General features: G+C 32.3%; 1 protein-coding gene and 1 long non-coding RNA gene across 2 annotated transcripts in view; both read right to left on the bottom strand.

Annotated features, from left to right (window-relative positions):
• Positions 1-22,622, bottom strand: part of LOC127542019 (uncharacterized) — a 236,787-nt gene that overhangs the window by 58,899 nt on the left and 155,266 nt on the right. The window lies entirely within an intron of this gene.
• Positions 16,327-22,622, bottom strand: part of INTS12 (integrator complex subunit 12) — a 40,402-nt gene continuing 34,106 nt past the window's right edge. The window contains exon 7 of the mRNA XM_051967440.1: positions 16,327-17,023. Coding sequence (XP_051823400.1) covers positions 16,433-17,023 — 591 coding nt within the window. The 3' untranslated portion in view covers positions 16,327-16,432. The remainder of the gene's footprint in view (positions 17,024-22,622) is intronic.

Genomic DNA, 22,622 nt, shown 5'->3' with positions numbered 1-22,622 from the left:
GATAATATATTATCCTGGGGATGATTTTCTGTAGTCTTTTTGTTAATATTTTATTTTAGCATCAATATTCATTAGGGAGATTGGTCTATAATTTTCTTTCTCTGTTTTCAACCTACCTGCTTTAGGTATCAGTACCATGTCTGTGTCATAAAAGGAATTTGGTAGGACTCCTTCATTGCCTATTTTATCAAATAGTTTATATAGCATTGGGGCTAATTGTTCTTTACATGTTTGGCAGAATTCACATGTAAATCCATCTGGTCCTGGGGATTTTTTCTTAGGGAATTGATTAATAGCTTGTTCTATTTCTTTTTCTGAAATGAGACTATTCAAGCAATTTACTTCCTCCTCTGTTAATCTGGGAAGCCTATATTTTTGGAGGTAGTCACCCATTTCATTTAGGTTATCAAATTTATTGGCATAAAGTTGGGCAAAGTAATTCCTTATTATTTCTCTAATTTCCTCTTCATTGGTGGAAAGTTCTCCCTTTTCATTTTTAAGACTACTAATTTGATTTTCCTCCCTCCTTTTTCTAATCAGATTTACCAAAGGCTTATCTATTTTATTGGTTTTTTTCATAGAACCAACTCTTAGTTTCATTTATTAGTTCAATAGTTTTTTTACTTTCAATATTATTAATTGCTCCTTTTAATTTTAGAATTTCAAATTTAGTATTTGATTGGGGGTTTTTAATTTGGTCTTTTTCTAGCTTTTTTAGTTGCAAGCCCAATTCATTGATCTTCTCTTTCTCTATTTTATTCAAGTAAGCCTCTAAGGATATAAAATTTCCTCTTATTACTGCTTTGGCTGCATCCCACAAATTTTGGTATGATGTCTCATCGTTGTCATTATCTTGAGTGAAATTATTAATTGTGTCTATAATTTGCTGTTTCACCCAATCATTCTTTTTTTTTTTTTTTTAATTTTAATATCTTTTTATTGATAGAACACATGCCAGGGTAATTTTTTACAGCATTATCCCTTGCATTCACTTCTGTTCTGATTTTTCTCCTCTCTCCCTCCACCCCTTCCCCCAGATGGCAAGCAGTCCTTTACATGTTGAATAGGTTACAGTATATCCTGGATACAATATATGTGTGCAGAACCGAACAGTTTTCTTATTGCACAGGGAGAATTGAATTCAGAAGGTATAAATAACCTGGGAAGAAAAACAAAAATGCAAGCAGTTTATATTCATTTCCCAGTGTTCTTTCTCTGGGTGTAGCTGCTTCTGTCCATCTTTGATCAATTAAGGCTCTCTTTATCGAAGAGATCCACTTCCATCAGAATACATCCTCAAACAGTATCGTTGTTGAGATATATAATGATCTCCTGGTCCTGCTCATTTCACTCAGCATCAGTTCATGTAAGTCTCGCCAGTCCTCTCTGTATTCATCCTGCTGGTCATTCCTTACAGAACAATAATATTCCATAACATTCATATACTACAATTTACTCAACCATTCTCCAATTGATGGACATCCTTTCATTTTCCAGCTTCTAGCCACTACAAACAGGGCTGCCACAAACATTTTGGCACACACAGGTCCCTTTCCTTTCTTTAGTATCTCTTTGTCACCCAATCATTCTTTAAGATGAGATTATTTAGTTTCTAATTACTTTTTGGTCTATTTATCCCTAACTTTTTGTTGAATGTAGTTTTTATTGCATTGTGATCTGACAAGAAAGCATTTACTATTTCTGCCTTCTTGCATTTAATTTTGAGGTCTTTATGTCCTAATATATGGTCAATTTTTGTATAGGTTCCATGAACTGCTGAGAAGAAAGTATATTCCTTTCTGTCTCCATTCAGTTTTCTCCAAAGATCTATCATACCTAATTTTTCTAATATTATATTTACCTCTTTAATGTCTTTCTTATTTATTTTGTGGTTTGATTTGTCTAATTCTGAGAGTGCAAGGTTGAGATCTCCCATTATTACAGTTTTGCTGTCTATTTTTTTCTTGCAACTCTTTTAACTTCTCCTTTAGGGAGTTAGATGCTATACCACTTGGTGCATATATGTTTAGTATTGATATTGCTTCATTGTCTATGCTACCCTTTAGCAAGATATAGTTTCCTTCCTTATCGCTTTTGATTAGATCAATTTTTGCTTTTGCTTGATCTGAGATAAGGTTGGCTACCCCTGCTTTTTTGACTTCACCTGAAGCATAATAGATTCTGTTCCAGCCTTTTACCTTTACTTTGTATGTATCTCCCTGGTTCAAATGTGTTTCCTGTAAACAACATATTGTAGGGTTCTGACTTTTGATCCAGTCTGCTATCCATCTCTGCTTTATGGGAGAGTTCATCCCATTCACATTTATGGTTAAAATTACTAATTCTGTATTTCATGCCATCTTATTATCCCAAGATCATGCTTTTCTTTTACTTGCTCCCCCCCACCCTATTTCCCAGTTTTAAACTTATGTGCCCCACTTGTATCACGCCGCTCACCCTCTTTAGGATCCCTTCCTCCCCACTTTGAATCTCTTCCCCTTTCTTGTACCCTTTCCTTATTATTTTTTTTCCTTTTTCTTTCTCCATTTTTAATGAGGTGAGAGAAGATTTTCTGTAAAACAAGTAGATCAATTATTTTCTCTTTGAGCCAACTCTGATGAGAGTAAGATTCACACAATGTTCCTTCCCCTCTCCAAATTCCCTCAGATATAAGTTTCCTTTGCTGTTCATGGGATGTAGTTTCCCTCTTTTTATCCTCCATTTCCCCCTTTTCTGACATTATCCTTTTTCCATTTCTACTTCCCTTTTTTATGTTATATCAGTAAAAATCAAATTATATATGTAGTCTTTTTGTATATCCACAACAGAAATATAATTCTCAAGAGTTTCTTTTACCTTTTTTGCTTCTCTTGAGTCTTATGGTTGAAGATCAAATTTTTTGCTTAGTTCTGGTTTTTTCCTTAGAAACAAATGGAATTCATCTGTTTCATTAAATGTCCATCTTCTTCTCTGGAAGAAAATGCTCAGCTTGCCTGGGTAGTTTATTCTTGACTGCTTTACAAACTTATTTCAACTCAATTGATCCTAGGCTAGAGTTTTTTAGGAATCAAACATTGTTTTTGACAACTTTTGTTTTTATTTTTCCCCAAATAGATTATTGGTTATTAACTGAAAGAATGAATACATTCTGTAATGTAGAAATTGTGTCTATTGTTGAACAATGTATCTCATCAGAGTCCTCTTATATCTATATTATGACTTTCTTTACATTGTCAAAGTCACTATATTTAGTAGTTATCTAGTTCCTTCTTCTCCAGCCATCACTTCTTAAAAATCTTCCCACAGATCTGCCTTCTTCAAAGTTAAAGTCATTATTCATTACTCACAAACCATATTTGTCCAATTACTACTCAATCACTGACCATCTATATTATTTTCAGCTTTAAAATAATGCTGCTATAGTCTTATTATCACCAAGTTAGTGCACCTTAAATTACAACTCATAAGTAAAAACAAGTATAGTACAGACAAATTCTATGAAGAAAAGTTTCATTCAAAATCTAGGTAATTTAATTAACATGAAGCTAAAGCAAACAAAAAATCTAGGGCAACTAGAATGCTAGGTTAATATTATTGTTATAATAATTTTCATTTGTGTTTGTAATCTGTATACAACTGAATCAATTTAAATTATTGTACTAATAAAGATTTATTTTTGTAAAATTATGACCCTTCTTTAAATTAGGGTTGGTATAGTATTATCAAAGGTATGCTGGTAAATATTTAACCACTAGTTCTATGAAGAGATGGAAAGGTCTGCATCTTCAATACAATTTTATATATATATATGTGCAAAGCAATAGGGCTTAAGTGACTTGGAGTCAGCTAGTAAGTGTTAAATGATTGAGTCCTCCTGAGTTCAGAGCCAGTGCTCTATCCACTGAGTCATCCAGCTACCCCCAATTTTATATTTAATATGTTTTATTAACATTTTCTCTATCACTTTCTCAAGTCCAGACAAGCAACAAATCAATATATCAAGCCTTGTTTTGTAGCATTTACTGATTTCTGAGGAGTAAATCTCCACGCTGAAAATTTAACATTGACATTCACAAACGGATATAAAATAGTTTTATCATATTCCTGATAAACAAATTAAAGGATCATTTGGACACAGATAAAGGTCATGAGACTGTAATAGGCAGTAGACTGAATATTTCATTATTGATAGTATAATCCAATTTTTAATTTTTTGGGATGGGGAAAGAAAGTTTAAAAAAAAACCCAGAATCCATTCTGGAGAATCAGAACATTAATCTGAATTAGACCTTACAGTCAAATTAGCAGTGCCTTTAGAATCCAAAAAACCTGCAAAACTCATGAACCAGATAAAATATAACTGGAAAATGTTTAACAAAATAAACAAATATACCACCCAGCATGGATAATGTTAATTTGTAATTTTATCAGTCAATATGTGGTCAGCAGGAATCCATTTTTATTTGAATTTGACATCACTGATTTAGATTATCTCCCAGATCCAACAACCATGCAGTCAGTCAATAAACATTTTATTAATTGCTTACTATGTGCCAGACACTGTGTTGAGGGATACAAAAAAGGCAAAAAGTAGTCCTTATTCTCAAGAACTCCTAATCTACATGTAAACAACTATATACAATAGGAAAAATTACAAATAATCTGTAGAAGGAAGACACTGATAATAAGGTAGATCAGGAAGTTTCTCACAGATAATGAAACTTGGAGGGGAGGAAAGCCAGGAGAGTAAAAGAAAAGGCATGAGGAATAGCCAGTGAAAATGCCCTGAGTTGAAAGATTTGAGTGTTTTTTGCAAGGAAAAAATGGAGGTCAGTGTGACTAGACTGCAGGGCATTCGGTATAAGAATAAGACTGTTAAGAGGGGGTCAAGTTGTGAAGAGCTTTGAATGCTAGAGAATTTTATATTTGATTTTAGAAATGATAAGTCATTGGAATTTTGAAGTGTGTGTGTGAGAGAGAGACGAGGGAAGGGAAGGAGGAAGGGAGAGACATAGTTAAATTTTTAGGTATTTTAGGGGATGAATTTGACATCTTAAGTAAAGGATAGCCTAGGTTGAGAGGCTAGGTGCCTGGGAGAATGATGATGCCCTTGACAATAACAGAAAAGCTTAGAAGTGATTTGATTTGGGGAGGAAAGACATTGAATTCATTTGGAGCATGTTGAGATTAAGATCCAGCTTCAAATGTCTAATGAGCAGCTGGTGATGGAAGTCTAGCGATTTAGAAGTTATTACTGAATATTTACATCTGAGAATCATTAGCATTGAGGATAAAACTGAAATCTTGGGAGCTGATGAGTGAAATGGTATAAAAGAAGAAAAGGCCTAAGACAGAACCCTAAAGAACACCAACTTTTGAGTGTGACCTGGATGAAGATCCAGGAAAGTAGAATGTAGAATGGTCAGATATTGCTGAGAGAAAACAAGTAGAATTAGGAAAACATACAAAGTAACAGTAAGATTGTATGATGGTTAACTGTGAAAGACCTGGTTCTTCTCAGCAGTTCAATGAACCAAAGCAATTCCAATAAACTTTGGATAGAAATCATTATCTGCATCCAGGTCTATAAAGTCCATAAGACTGAAAATAAATCAACACATGCTATATTCACTTTTTAAAAACTTTTCTTTTTCTTTCCCTCTCATAGTGTTTTTTTCTTTTGTTCTGATTTTCCTTTCCCAACATGATTTATAAAGAAATGTGTATTAAAAAATTAATGTACATGTATAACCAGAAAAAAAAGAAAAACAATAAAGAGGGAAAAAAGAATGCTTATATACATATAGAAAATGTTACAGAAACTTTGAGAAAAGAGAGTATAAAGTGTTGTTAAAGGCTGCAGAAATGTCAAGGATGAGAATTGAAAAAAAAAGACCATACTGATACATTTAAACTCTCACTTTTTCAAGAGGAAAACTGTGGGACAATTACTCCTTCCTCCCTCTTCTCTCCTTTATCTTATTCATTACTATAGCTCCTGTGCTCAAACTAATATTTACACAGAACCAGCCATTCACATACTAACAACTGTTTACATAACAAACAAAACAGAGCAAAACAAACAAAATAAATTACTAAATAATACCATTCAATATGTAGTAAAATGAGGAATGATTAATAAATCAAACTCCACTTATAAACTTAGTATTTCATTTAGTATCTATGAGAAAGAGTAGGCACGCACAGAAATATTGTAAGGGAGCACATACGTGAGGAAAACTCATAAGCTTGGGGTAACTTATTTTCCTTAACTGTAGTTCTATCCATCCAAGAATATCTGAACCATACAGTAGCACATTAAGACTTGAAGACAACCTGTATATATATATATATGTTTGTTTTTAATTTTCAGTAGTATTTTATTTTCCAAATACATGTCAAGATAGTATTTTTAACTTTCATTTTTGTAAGACTTTCCAGACTTTCTCCCTCCCTTCCTTATCTCCCCCATCCCCCAAGACAACAAGCAATTTGATATGTTAAATATGTGGAATTCTTTTAAACATATTTTGTATTTGCCATGTTGTGCAAGAAAAATCATACCAAAAGGGGGAAAAAACAATGAGAAAGAAAAAACAACCAACCAAACAAAAAAGGTAAAAATACTATGTTTCAATCTACATTCAGTTTCCATAGTTCTCACCCTGGATGCTGATGCAAGGCTTTGAAATACTTAGTTGAAATAAACTGGGAAAACATTTTTACAATCAAAGGTTCTGATAAAGGCCTCATTTCCAAAATGTATAGAGAATTGACTCTAATTTATAAGAAATCAAACCATTCTCCAATTGATAAATGGTCAAAGGATATGAACAGACAATTCTCAGACGAAGAAATTGAAAGTATTTATAGACATATGAAAATATGCTCCAAATCATTATTAATCAGAGAAATGCAAATTAAGACAACTCTGAGATACCACTACACACCTGTCAGATTGGCTAGAGTGACAGGAAAAGATAATGTGGAATGTTGGAGGGGATGTGGGAAAACAGGGACACTGATACATTATTGGTGGAATTGTGAACACATCTAGGCATTCTGGAGAGCAATTTGGAACTATGCTCAAAAAGTTATCAAACTGTGCATACCCTTTGATCCAGCAGTGTTTGTACTGGGCTTATACCCCAAAGAGATACTAAAGAAGGGAAAAGGACCTGTATGTGCCAAAATGTTTGTGGCAGCCCTGTTTGTAGTGGCTAGAAGCTGGAAAATGAATGGATGCTCATCAATTGGAGAATAGTTGAGTAAATTGTGGTATATGAACATTATGGAATATTATTGTTCTGTAAGGAATGACCAGCAGGATGAATACAGAGAGGACTGGCGAGACTTACATGAACTGATGCTAAGTGAAATGAGCAGAACCAGGAGATCACTATATACCTCAACAATGATACTGTCTGAGGATGTATTCTGATGGAAGTGGATCTCCTCGATAAAGAGAGCTAATTCAGTTTCAATTGATCAAAGATGGGCAAAAGCAGCTACACCCAAATAAAGAACACTGGGAGATGAATATAAACTGCTTGTATTTTTGTTTTTCTTCTTGGATTATTTATACCTTCTGAATTCAATTCTCCCTGTGCAACAAGAAAACTATTCAGTTCTGCACACGTATATTGTATCCAGGATATACTGTAACCTATTCAATATGTAAAGGATTGCTTGCCATCTGGAGGAGAGGGGAGAGGGAGGGAGGGGAAAAATCGGAACAGAAGTGAATGCAAGGGATAATGTTGTAAAAAATTACCCTGGCATGAGTTCTATCAATAAAAAGTTATTAAAAAAAAAAAGAAATACTTAGTTGAGAAGAACCAAATCTGTCACAGTTAATTATCACATAACCTTGTTACTGTGTACAATGTTTTCTTGGTTCTGCTCACTTCACTTAACATCAATTCATTTAAGTCTCTCCAGGCTTTTCTGAAATCAGCCTGCTCATCACTTACAGAACAATAATACTCCATTCCACTCGTATACCATGTTATTTAGCCATTCCCCAACACTCAATTTCTAGTTTCTTGCCATTATAAAAAAGGCTGCTACAAATATTTTTGCACATGTAGGTCTTTTCCCTCATTTATGTTCTCTTTGGGATACAGAACCAATGGTGAGATTGCTGGATGAAAGGGATCAAGTTTATAGCCCTTTGAACATAGTTCCAATTTGTTTTGACCAGGATGGAGTTGTCAGCTGATCCCACTATTAATCAGCAAGGAAACTGGATTTATTCTATTTCTGTCCAGTGGTACTAAGTACTACTTAGTACAGTATCTATACTGTCTGCAGTACAAATACAATTTATTGGTTTACACTTTCTTAGGCAGCTTTCCATATCATACCAGACTTAGTGTGACTATCTGATGGATATTCACAGGTATTCACAGCCCCAGAACTATAGGGCTCAAGTGATCCACCAGCCTCAGCCTCCCCAGTAGCAGAGATTACATGTATAGGCATCACACTCAGCTTGCTTATATTCTTTAAATGGGTTACCTCTTTAAGTACAATTAGTTCCTGGAATTATTTTACATTGTTTCTTTTTTCATTTGTACTGCTTCTGGTACATTAGCTATTTTAGTTGCTGTGTAATGTTTATTATTAGTGGTATATTTTAATAGCTGAAAAACAGTTTTGGAACACCTTACATATAAAAACAAAAGTTAAGTTTATGGCAAAATGAAAAAGAAGAGATTTGTAAGAAGTCATCATAAGAAATGCTTAAGTGAGGTTTAAAAGATTATTTAAAAATTGGGAAAATAAGAAAAAATTATCAATATGAACTAGACAAAATCTGACACGATCAATATAAACAATATAATCATACTGTAGTTGAAGAAAAACTGAAGCTAAGGCAAACTAGATACAAAACCTCTAAAAATAATGCAAATGTTGAAAAGAATAGGACTTTCAGAGGACAATTCCAGAATCTAAGAGTTGAAAGGGATTTCAGAAGACATCTTGTCTTATTTGTTACCTGAAAACAATTGTTTCTACAACATCCCTGATGAATGATTATCCAATGTCCATTTGAAAACCTCATGATGAAAATTGAAACCTATTACTTCCTGGACATAACACTTATTAGTTTCCACTCAATATAGCTCTGTGTATTTGTGGACAATTCAAGTTATTTGGAAGTTTTCCCATTCATTTAACCAAAATTGGTATCTCAGCAATTTCCATTATGACCTAGTAAACAGCAGACCAGCCTTGAAGTCAAGAAAGTTTTGATTCCTATCATTGGTACTTAGTAGCTCCTTAACCATAGGCAAGTTATTGAATCTATTAGGGTCTCAGGTAACTCTGACAATGGATAACTTACAGATGAGTTGCTAATTAACATGCATTGAAAGACTCCCTAGACTAAGTTTTCTGAATTGATAGAAAAAAAAAATTAACACAAAATATCCTATCTGTTTTCCTAGCGTTCTGTTTGTCTAAGTAGAACAAATACAATTTTTTTCTCCCATAATTCAGCTTTTCAAATCATTGAAGGACAATCATATCTTCTGTAAGGTCTTTTCTCCAGATTTTATATATATCTCTCCCCCAATCTTAATATGGCACAGTTCCTATTTATTTACTTTGGATATGCTCAAGTTTTATCAAAGATTCTAGGGACTAGAAGGTAGTGATAGTGAAGGGGGAAAAAAGCAAGAAAAGAATCAATGAAACATTGTAAAGAAAATTGAAAAATACAAAAGGGAATATATACAAGAGGGATAATACTGATACTACTCAGTTCAATTTCAAAAACCTATAAAAGATTCAAAGTTATATGCAATTCTCTTTTTCAGTCCTTTGTACATACCAACATTTATGATTGTTAAGTTCATGATAATTAAAGAAACTAAATGTCTGGGGCACTTAGTGCAGAGCACAGGTTGTGAAGTCAAGAGGGCCTGAGTTCAATGACCCTGGTCAAAAAACCAATTGCTTCTCAAACTTCTCCTCCACAAGAAACTAAATGTTCTGTATACTTTGATAAACAGAAAAAAAGCTATGTGACTGGTTAAAAAAACACAATTCATCAATATGTTCCATATGTGAGTGTATGTGTTCACAATTGATTCTAAAAATTGCCAAAATTCAAATGCAAAGATTGATTTAATTATTATTCTACTGCTAATTTAAAAAAGGAAAAATCACAATGGTGTATTGACAAATTGCAAATAGACCAGAAAGAACTGAACTATAAACAATTACATTATATTATCCTGAAATGAAATATTCAAAATGAGAGCCTATACTTTAAAAAAAATTACCCATGCTACAATAAAATTTGTAAAGAAACAAAAAGTTTACTTTTTTAACAATAGATTAAAAGCTAATAACTGGGAATCTTTTATACTCAATTATTAGAATGAGAAAACAAAAAAAATCAAGAATTACAATATTAAAACAATATATTAAATTGGACTTAAATATGTAATGGGTACATGGAAAAAACTCAATGCTTCCATTGAGCAAATGATATTTTTCATATATACATGACATCCATTTTAAAATTGAGCCTCATGGGTACTAAAGGAAGTTTAGAAAATCAGAAAATTTATATTTTGCATTTATAGATCATATTGTAATAACCAATAGCAAATAATGATACTTTTGTAGGGACCTAGGTAAAACATTATTTTTAAAAAGCAATTGGCTAAACAATTTGAGTGAGAAAGGAAATTATAAAAATATAAAAATAGAGCATATGAAAGATGGCAATACATATAGTATAGACAAAATCTGAGATTTATGAGTACTCAGATGTTGATTGATATTCCTGAGTGCCTGCTGTGTTAGTAAGAAACACAAACAAAAAACACTAGCAAGTCACCATGAGAGAACAGAGAAATAAGCAAAAAAGGTTAAAAATGAGAAACTTCTCCAAATGATAAAATAATGACCCATTTTTCAAAGACCAAAAAAACTATAAATAAGTAGCAACTTTAATAAAAGAGAAAGATCCACATTATCAAAATTAGAGATGAGAATAAAACTCACAATCCAAATATATATATATATATATACACATATATACATATAAAATAAAACAAAATTCAAGATATTCAGAACTACAAGTAACTCTATTCTAACAAAAATACCTAAATCAACAAAATAATGAAATAGCATGAAGAGACCAATCTCAGATATCTCAGTCATTAGAAATCAACCCTGCATAGTCACTAAGAACAAAAAGATTTTACAAGTAATCCTATTAAGCTTAAAAAAAAGTACTAAAAAAAAAATAAAAGAACACATTCTTCCTGTACTGTATAGAATATTTCCAAACACAATAAAAATATAGGGTTTTACTAAAGAACCTGTACAAAGTTTCTTCACTAAAGAAACTGGACAAAGAATGCAAAAAAAAATTATTGACCATGAATTAAATGTTGCAATCAAAATATTAAATATTTTTACAAAATACATCAGAGAACATTATCTATTATGACTAATTAGCTCTCATAACTGAAATTTTAGGTTTGTTTTGTTTTTTTTTTAAACAACTCTGAGGCACTACTCATATTCATCAGAATGACTAACATTACAGAAAAGAAAAACAGCAAAAGCTTGAGATGTGGAAAAATAAGGATACTAATGGATGCATTGTTGATGGAACTATAACCATTCTGGAGAACTATTTCAAGCTAAGTACAAGGAGCTACAAAACTATATATATCTTTTGACTTAGCAAAATTTCTACTGTTTATATCTCAAGGGAATCAAATAAAAAGGAACATAACATATATGCACAAAAAATAGTTAATAGCAAGTTCTTTTTGTAATGACAAAGAATTGGAAACTAAGGTATGAATTGAGGTATGGCAGGACAAGCTATTGTATATGAATGTGATGAAATATTAATGTGTTATAAGAAATGAAGGTGATAAAGTTTCAGAAAAAATCTAGGAAAATTTAAATTAATTGGTGCAAGATGAAGTAAACAGAACCAGGAAAACAATCTACACAGTAACAGGGAAATTGTAGCAATAATTACTCTGAACAATACAATGATCTACCACAACTACAAAAAACTTGGTATAAAATGATATCCACCTTGATAGAGAATGTTTAACTCTGGAGTATAGACTGAAACATATTTGTTTTCCTTTTAAAAATTTTCCTTATTTTCTTTTGAATATGGCTAATGTATATTGAATGACTTCATAATGTATAATGGGCATCATATTTCTTGCCTTTTCAATGGTGGGGTAGAAACTAGGAGGGAAAAAATTTGGAACTGAAAATAAAAATTAAATTAAAAAAAAAGATGGTTTAAGAACAGGAAATCAATGTCATGTGAATAAGTGAAAAATAGATTTCAAAATGTTATCAGACTGACAAAATACAGCATCTTTTTGTAATGAAACACTAAAAATGCAGAAATAAACTTGTAGGATTTTCCTTTAATATGGAAAAAAGTATAAAGCAAGACCACCCAATCTTGCCACTGCTATTTGGTAAAACCTTGGAAATGTTCATTTAAAGCAATAAAGCATGAAAAAGAAAGGAATAAGCATTGACAATGAAACTTAAAATAGGTGGTATAGTGGGAAACATTAATGGCACTAGTACAAACATTTTGGAAAATAATTGTAATAAATGTAAAACATTGCCACAAAACTGATTAAATCTTCTGATTAGCAGGAGGCATCTGTATTGGGAAGAACTTAATTCTAATCTTGGCTCTATAGTTTACAAATTATGACTATGGACAAGTCACAAAATCTTTTAGCCTTAGTGTCCTAATTTATAATATGAGACTTGTATTAAATGATCTTTGAATTCCCTTTAGATCCTATAAATCTCCTTAATTAGATTTTATCCTAAAGTGATTAATGTGAAAAAATGTTATATCTGCATGAAAAGATTAGGTTTCATCACAGGGAAGAAACAATCTTTTATGTCCAGTTTACCATTTAAAAATGGTTGAGGTAGTATAGTATCAGAGGACTGGGTTCAAATCTATCTAGTTCTTGGTTTCTTCATTTGTAAAATGAAAGACTCAAATAGATTGTTTCTGTAGTTCCTTCCAGATCTATATAGTACACCAATGAAATGAGATTATTTTGAAGTATTAAGACACATAGAAAGTCAAGGTAACATTTTTATGAAAAAATGAAATCAGTAATATAAGAGTAGGATATATTTACAACTTAAAAAACAAACAAAAAAGCTTTATAAGTAATTGGTTTAATTATTTACCTTTTAATATTTGCAACTGCTAAATTTTAATAAGTTTTTTCAAATGAAAATAAAAATTAAAAATTAAATTTGCTAAAATTTTGAAATGATATTCATGTATATCAATCAACAAATGTCTAGGTTTATGCTTTTGAGCTAAGCTTTATGGATACAAAGTCAAAAAGAAAACTATTCCTGCTCTCAAGAAGCAAACATTTTATTAAGAATATTGATCTTAACCAGCAGGATGAATGAGAGGCTTGGAGAGACTTACATGAACTGATGCTAAGTGAAATGAGCAGAACCAGGAGATCATTATATACTTCAACAACGATACTGTATGAGGATGTATTCTGATGGAAATGGATATCTTTGACAAAGAGAAGATCTAACTCAGTTTCAATTAATCAATGGACAAAAGCAGCTACACCCAAAGAAAGAACACTGGGAAATGAATGTAAATTGTTTGCTTTTTTGTTTTTCTTCCTGGGTTATTTTTACCTTCTGAATCCAATTCTTCCTGTGCAACAAGAGAACTGTTCGATTCTGCACACATATATTGTATCTTGGATATACTGTGATATATTTAACATGTATAGATCTGCTTGCCATCTGGGGGAGGGGGTGGAGGGAAGGAGGGAAAAAGTCGGAACAGAAGTGAGTGCAAGGGATAATATTGTAAAAAATTATCCATGTATGGGTTCTGTCAATAAAAAGTTATAATTATTAAATAAATAAATAACAGATTGCTTTTAGGATCCAAAAAAAAAAGAATATTGATCTTAGAAAGTCAGGTTGGAAAACTGGAAAGCAGTTGACAAGAAATTTAACCATTATTTTTCATTATGCACTATAAGCTTAAAATGGAAATGTGATGTATGAGACTGCCTGCCATCTAGAGGAGGGGGTGGAGGGAAGGAAAGGAAAAGTTGAAACAGAAATATTTGCAAGGGTCAATGTTGAAAAATTACCCATGAATATGTTGTCAATAAAAAGCTATAATAGAAAATGAATAAATAAGTTTTGGTTTTGACAAGGTCAAAAAAAGTAATGAAAATGTGATCTGAATTTAGGTTATACTAAAAACAGAAAACAAAAAGAATCAGAAAAGAACAAAAGTAGGTATCTTTTGTAACTGGGAAGAATCCTTTGTTAAACAAGAGAGATGCGGTCACAAAATAAAATTGCTCATTTCAATGCTGTGAAACTGAAAAGCTTTTGCACAAACAAAATCATGGTAACTAAATAAGGATACTATTTAAGGGAAACAATTTTTAAATTTAATTTATGGTAAAGAATCTTTACCATATAATGGTAAGTGATCAAAGGCTATGACAATCCTCAAAAGAGTTGCAAACCATTAACCTTATGAAAAATTTTTCAGATCAACAAAACATACAAATCAAAATATTGTGAGATTTTACCTCATACTCAGAAAACTGGCAAAAAAAATGAGAAAAGGACAATCTGTGGGAGGACCAAGATCTTGTCAAAAGTTTGTGAAGAGTTAAATGCATGCATGGAGCAGGTATGAATTTACCCATGTGTTCTGGAAAGCAATGTGAGTTATGCCTTTTTAAAAAAGAATTATTAAAATAACTATTGACTAACATACCTATCTTTTAATCCACTGATAGGCATTTACCACAATGGAAGTAAAAATTGGAAATGAAGTGTCCTTTGATTAATGACTAAATACACTGCATACATGAATATATAGAGGGCTAAGTTTCAGAGTAAAGAAGACCTGAATTCAAATCCTATACCAGATATTTACTAGCTATGTGAGCCTGGGCAAGTCAGCCTCAGTTTCCCCATCAGTATAAAGGGTACAATCAGTTCAAATAACATTTGCAAAGCACTTTGTAAACCAAGTGCAATCTAAATACAAGTTATTATAAAAGAATGTTATTGTTATATAATAATGTTAAATATGAATTGATATGGAGTAAAACAATCTGAATTATTTGCAGCTATAATAACCAAACTTGGTTTTGAAGGAGTTGAAAAGATTCATCTTTTATTCTTCACTCAAAAGATAGAGATCTATGAGTATATGTTGTCTTTATTGATACAGCTGATATGTTGGTTGGTTTTACTGACCTATACCTACATTCCCTTCTCTGCTAATGTTAATGGAGTAGAAGTGATTTATTCAAGGTGTCCCAAGTAGAAAAGAGTGGAGACTGGAAACCCAGTCTGCCTGCATGTCCAGTAGTCCTTATATTATATAGCTCACCACACTTGCCAAGTAATTCAATCCATAAGAATCATTCAGGTTTCTAGTTTCTGAATTAAAAACAAAAAAGATAATCCATTTGGAAAATAGAATGGAGTCTCCCTGAATGACCAACTAAACAATCTTTAAAGAAGAAAAACAATATTAATCTCTTTATCTTCTGAAACTTTCAAGAATTTAGCCAGAAGCAATATTGTAGGGAGACTTGACTTGGAGGCAGAAAGATCTAGATTCAAATTCTGTCTCTAACCCCTGACAACTATGTAACTGATTGATGTTCTGAGCCTCAATTTCCTCAAATGTATAAAATGAAGATGTTGGCCTCAAGTATTTTCCAGCTATAAATATGTTAACCTGTGAATAAAGATTCAAAATTTAAGCTTACTATAATAACCCTGAGGAAAAAAGATCAAATAATTCAAGTTAATAGATTCTTACTCGAAGAATTTAGCAATAATATACATCTTAGACATAATTCTATGTACAAGACATGGCGGTTCACCAAAGGACTTTGAAGAGGTCTTTCCCCCCTCACCCTTTCATGACAAATTCCAGAGTAAGATGGCATAAAAAGGATAAAAAGAGGAAAATTCACCAGGCATATTAGCTAGTTTTTATAATCTGTTATCAAGAGTCAATTTAGAGCTTTTTCAGGAAGATGAATATAGGTCTTTGTCCTTTAATTTATTTTTTAAAAATTGTGCCATTGTATTTATATAAGCTATCCTTACGAGACCCTGAAATTTATGAAAATTTTTATTAAAGCCATTATACAATTTTGACATGACAAGTTTTAACAAAATAAAACTGTACGAAAGGCTAATAAAAACCCAAATAGCTTCATAGTTTTGTCAAAAATTTTCTGAAAAGAAACAACTGGATAGCTTGGTCATGTAACTTTTTATTAAACAATACATTAATTTTTTTTTATCTTCAGCACAGAAGTGGTCCTCAATTCAGTGTAAGAGAAAATCAAATGTAGCTAAGCTATTTCTTAAGTTTCTTTTGAGCAGCTTTCTTTTTGACCATCTGTAACCTCTTCATTGCATTGAGCTGTGACTCCTGAGAAGTTGGGCCCTTGAGTGAGGATGATGATGGGTTGCTACTAGGCTCTGAGCTGGTTTTAGTGGTGCCTCCTCCACTGGCCCCAGTAGTTCCACTACTACCATTCCCACTGCTGAGTTGGCTGCTTCCTCCTGGAACTAAGCTACTTGGGCTGGGAAGGCCAACTTTGCTCACATTGTCACTACTCACTGAGCGACTAAGGCCAGTTTTGCCTAAAGTTAAAGGAGGCAGAGGTTTCAGTGATACAGGAGTTGTACTGCTGGTAGGAGAAGATATTTTTGAACCCAGGGCAGCTTTAGACGTGGTGGCCAGTCCAGTCAAACCCACTGCTTTCTGGTTGGCTGAGGAGGTAGTAGGTTTCCCGCCAGCATTTTGTGTTGTTGAACTAAGCTTGCCTGTTGAAGGTCCAGCAGAAGAGGTTTTGGCTGCAAAAGCTGCCCATCCTGTTAGACCACTGGGTGCGGAGGATGAAACACTTGAATTGGAAGAATTTCCTGAAACCACTGTGGATGGCTAAAAAAAAATTAAGTACTACATTAGAACAAATATACATTCCTCAAATTCTATAAAAACATTAATCCCTATATTTTTTAAACCATAGGAAACATAACTGTTAAAACTAGGCCCAAATATAAATATATAAAGCAATGAAAGTTTTTAAAAATAAAAAATTAAAACAAAAAGACCAGAACTTGTAAATTGGAGTTACTTCTTCCATTGTGATTATATATATTACATGTGTGCATATGTATGCGCACGTATATATGTGTCTTCCATACCTTGTGCCACCAAATAAGGAAAGACAGGATTCTTACTCTGATATGAAGGTTTTTATCATATTTTTGAAGGTAGAATTTCTGTAACCATGACATGTATTCAGATTCTTATTTCTATACAATTTCTTCCACTAACTGAACTGACCAAATTAAATATCTGAGTGCATATAGGAAATCCATGCAAAACTCAGCATGAGCAACATTTATTTCTGAATTCATATTATATAATAAGTCCTTCAATGAAAATTCATGTTGGCATTCTTACCTTTCCCTTGCTCAATTTTCAAAAATTCTTCCCAGACTATAAAACAGTTTAATGAAAAACAAACTTAGCATGGAAAAAAAAAAAAAAAAAAAAAAAAAAAAAAAAAAAAAAGACCCAGTGATATTTGCCCTATTTAAAAATACAAAGGATATCTAGAGACCTGAGAAAAAACAAACAAAAAAAACCTACTTTCATTAGAAATGACTTCTCAATTTCTGTTTGAAAACATTTAAAAAATATTAAACATTTTATTTTTTCCTCAATTATGTGTAAAAATTTTTTAATATTTAAAAAAACTTTTGTGTTTCAAATTCTCTTTCCCTCCTCTTCCCTCACTGAGAAGGCAAACAATTTAACATAGGTTTTACAAGTACAGTCATGCAAAACATATTAGTTATGTTGTGAAAGAAAATAAAACACCCCTCCTCCCCAAAAAAACCTCCATGAAAAACATAGAAAGAATATAGGAAAAAAAACAAGAACTGCTGCTTCTTCTGCTTCCTTCTGCATTCATAATTTACCAGTTCTTTCTCTGGTGACATATAGCACTTTTCGTCATGAGTTCTTTGAAACTGTTTTGGCTCATTGCATTGCTGAGAATAGCTAAGTCATTCACAAGTTGATTGTTGTACAATATTATTGTTGCTGAGCTCTTTCCTTCCTTTTTTTCTATCTGGTAAAATAGAATTCTATACCCAAATGAATATACATAACATGTTATTCCTTCTTTGAGCCAATTCTGATGGGAGTTCATGCACTCTCACCCCCAACTCCTACTGCCCCCACCTTCCTCTTCACTGAAAAAGCTCTTTTATATCTCTTAAGTGAGATAAATAATTCCATTCTACCTTTCCCTTTTCCCTTCTCCTACTTTCAAGTTTTCTACTCTAACCTTGTGATGAAGAGAGCCATCTATACCCAGAGAGAGGACTGTGGGAACTGAGTGTGGATAACAACATAGCATTCTCACTCTTTTTGTTGTTTGCTTGTGTTTTTTTTTCCTCATTTTTTTCTTTTTGATTTGAGTTTTTCTTATGCAGCAAGATAAATGTATAAATATGTATACATATATTGTACTTAACATATATTTTTTACCATATTTAACATATATTGGATTACTTACTCTCTAGGGGAAGGAGTGAGAAGGAGAAGAAGAGGGAGAATTGGAACATAGGATTTTATAAGAGTTAATGTTGAAAAAGTATCCATGCTTATCTTTTGAAGATTAAAAAGCTTTAATTAAAAAAAAAAGTTTTCTATTACACTGAATGCTTATTTCTCCCTCTGAAGGATTATATTCGTTTTGGTATCTCTGGATTGTAACAGCAGTTCTTTTATCTTCTGGAATATTATATTCCAAGCCTTGATACCTTTTAATGTAGAAATTGCTAAATGTTGTATTATCCTGACTGTGGCTCCACAGTATTTAAATTGTTTCTTTCTGGATGCTTACAATTTTCTTCTTGATTTAGGAGCTCTGGAATTTGACTGTAATAGTCCTAGAAGTTTTCATTTTGGAATGTCTTTTGGGAGGTGATCAATGAATTCTTTCAACTTCAAATTTTACTCTCCAGTTCTAGAGTATCAAGGTAGTTTTCCTTAATAATTTCTTGAAAGACACTGTTTAGCCTTTCATGTAGTCCAATTAGATCTCATTTATATAATTCTATTTTTATGAAGTTCTTTTTTTCTGTGTATTTTTGTACCTCTTTTTCCAATTGGCCAATTCTGGTCAAGGCATTCTTCTCTTTGTTGGATTTCTGTGTATCTTACTATTTGATCTCCTCTGGGGTTTTGTAAGGTATTATTTAATCCAGTATTTGTTTTTTTGCCTACTTTACTAAGCTGTTGACTGTTTTTTCATGATTTTCTTACATAAGTCTCATTACTCTTCCCAATGTTTCTTCTAGCTCTCTTAGTTGATGTTTAAAATCCTTAATGAGTTCTCCCAGTAATTCTTTTTAGGCCTAATATCAATTCACTTTTTCTTTTTTCTGACGCTTTAGATGGATTTTGATCTCCCTGGTCACCACTGTATCTTTTTTTCCCCCTGAGGCAAGTGGGGTTTAGTGACTTGCCCAGGAAATGTTAAGTGTTTGAGGCCAATTTTAACTTGGGTTCTCCTGACTTCAGGACTGGTGCTCTATCTACTGTGCCACCTAGCTGCCCCCAGTGTATCTTTCTATGGTCAGGATTTTTCTTCCTCCCACCCCCAACCTTTTCTTGACTTTTAAGTGTGTTAAAGTGGGGTTCTGCTTCCAAGGTGGAGAGACACAGTCTTCAGCGGTTTTTTGTGCAGCTGTTTCAAAGAATTCTGAGAAGCTATAAGTTTTGATTCTTCCAAGGTAATATGAACTAGAGAGAGGTGCACTTACTACTTTCCGGGACTGTGGTTGTAAAATCTCGCATTCTAGTACTCTTCCTTCCCCTTTGACTGTAACCCAGATCCAAGTATGAGCAATGCAACAGAAGAATCCTGCCTCCACCAGTAAGCAATCTCCTTCTGACATAGGCTATGCTGCATTGTGTTTTACTTTCACGTTAGTATGACAGACCTTTCCTAATGATCTTCTAAGTTGTCTGGAGCTGATAAATTATTTCATTCCATCCTTTTGTGAGTTCTGTTACTCCAGAATTCATTTTGAGGTACTATCTAAAATTGTTTGGAAGGAATTTAGGAGAGTTCAGACAAATCCTTGCCTCTTCTTTGCCATCTTGACTCTATCGATATATTTTTAACCACTATGATCAATAATTGAAACTAAACCTAAGCTGTCTACTTTGTTTTTAATTTTTTCCCTCAATAATATTTAATTTTTTCAAATACTTAAAGATAGTTTTCAACTTTTTTTTTTTTTTTAAGATTTTGTGTTACAAATTTTTTTCTCCCCTGGAAACTGAGTTCATCAGTTGGAGAATGACTGAATAACTTACAGTATATATGAATGTTACTGAATATTACTGTCGTATAAGAAATGATCAGCAGGATGATTTCAAAGAGGCCTGGAGAGGTTTACACGAACTGATGCTAAGTAAAATGAGTAGAACCAGAAGAGCATTGTACATGGCAACAGCAAGATTATAGAATGATCATTTCTGATGGATATGACTCTTCTTTTCTTTTCTTTTTTTTTTTTTTTAATAATTTTTTATTGATAGAACGCATGCCAGGGTAATTTTTTACAGCATTATCCCTTGCATTCATTTCTGTTCCGATTTTTCCCCTCCCTCCCTCCACCCCTTCCCCCAGATGGCAAGAGTCCTTTACATGTTGAATGGGTTGCAGTATATCCTACATACAATATATGTGTGCAGAACTGAACAGTTTTCTTGTTGCATAGGGAGAATTGAATGATATGACTCTTTTCAATAGCAAGGTGATTCAGGCCAGTTCCAAACTCTTGTGATAAAAAGAGCCATCTATACCCAGAGAGAGGACTGTGGGCTCAATGTGAATCACAACATGGTATTTTCACTTTTTTTGTTGTTTGCTTGCATTTTGTTTTCTTCCTCATTTTTTTTCCTTTTTGACCTGATTTGTCTTGTGCAGCATGACAATTGTGGAAATATGTACAAAAGAATGGCACATGTTATTGAATTGCACTTATTTTGAATTATTTGTTGTCTAGGGGAGAGGGAAGAGATGAAGAAAAAACTTTGGAACACAAGGTTTTGCAAAGGTGAATGCTGAAAATTATCTATGCATATTATTTGAAAATGAAAAGCTTTAAAAAAAACTTTTTAAAAAAATTATCCAATTTTTTTTTTTCTCCATTCTCTTTTACCTTCCCCCTTCCTCAAGACATAAGTTTTCTACTTTGTATGAGGGAGAATAATGACTTTGGTTCACTGAATGTGACAAATATGAAGATTTTTGAAGTAGCTTTATAGGACAAAAATCTCACAAGATTATGAAAGGAAGAACTTGCTTCAAGTAAATAAGAGTCATAAAGGAATCCCCAAAGGTTGTCTGAAAACAAATTAGTATAGAAATCAAAAGACAGGTTTAATGAACTTATAATTTTCAGAAAAAGCAAAGCTAATTTTTTTCTTTTCTCTGTAAAACAAATCATCAGCCATATGACAAAATAATTCTTCAATAAACTTGACAAAATTCAGTCTATTTGAAGTATTTAGTAATGTATCTGAAAATACTTGTAAGGTACTAATAAGGAAGAAATCTTCCAACTTAGTACTTTATTCTAATGACTCGAAGTTACCTAGCATTGCTATTTAGCTGGACAACAGATGATTTATCACATAATCAGATGTAGGTAATTAAAACAATGGATGCAAAAATATTCTCTATTATTTCCAGGAAGAAAATATCTTTTCCCGTAAGCTGTTTAAATTTAAAACATTTTCTTTGCTCTTATCCTAGGTTTTTTTTTTTTTTACCTACTATGCACAAATAAGAACAAAATAAAAATGAATGATAAATTCACTTTTACTTGTTTTTTTTTTTTTTACCATCTTATGAGAAGCCCTTATCTCCGTTTTAAAGCAACAATAAAAAATCTATTCAAAAATCGAACAAGGAACAAAGAACTTAAGAGAAATACTTTTAGAATTCTTCTGCTGCTAAAACTCTATTTTCAGATACATTACTAAAATATTTCCTCTCAATCTTAAGAGAACCTCTATTGTACTTAGTTTATGAAAGACCTAGAAAAACAAATGGGAAAACTTTTTGCTGTTTTCTTATGTGAAGTTAACTTTACAGCTTGGAGACATAACAAAATATTTCAATGAGAACAGTCAAAAATATTTAAATAAGTATATAGAATTATAGAATGATTTAAAGATATTAAATTATTACTTAAAGATTTTTTGTTATATTTTTAGTAATTTTTTGCTGTAAGAAAATGATTTGAAAGGAAACTATTTTAGAAGTGATTAAATTTAATACAATTAATCCTCAACTTTCAAGGAGGTGACACTTCTAGAAAACAGCAGTAGAAAGTAAAAAATGTTGATACATTGAATCTATGGGAAGTAGGGGAGCTAGGTTCCTGTGACCATTTTTTACCAGAGATAGCTGAAAATATTTTTACACATAAACTTCTTTTAA

The sequence above is a fragment of the Antechinus flavipes genome, chromosome 6 (assembly GCF_016432865.1).
Source record: "Antechinus flavipes isolate AdamAnt ecotype Samford, QLD, Australia chromosome 6, AdamAnt_v2, whole genome shotgun sequence".
Taxonomy (NCBI): Eukaryota; Metazoa; Chordata; class Mammalia; order Dasyuromorphia; family Dasyuridae; genus Antechinus; species Antechinus flavipes.
Note: the sequence above shows the minus strand (reverse complement) of the source record. Positions and strands in the feature narration are given on the sequence as shown.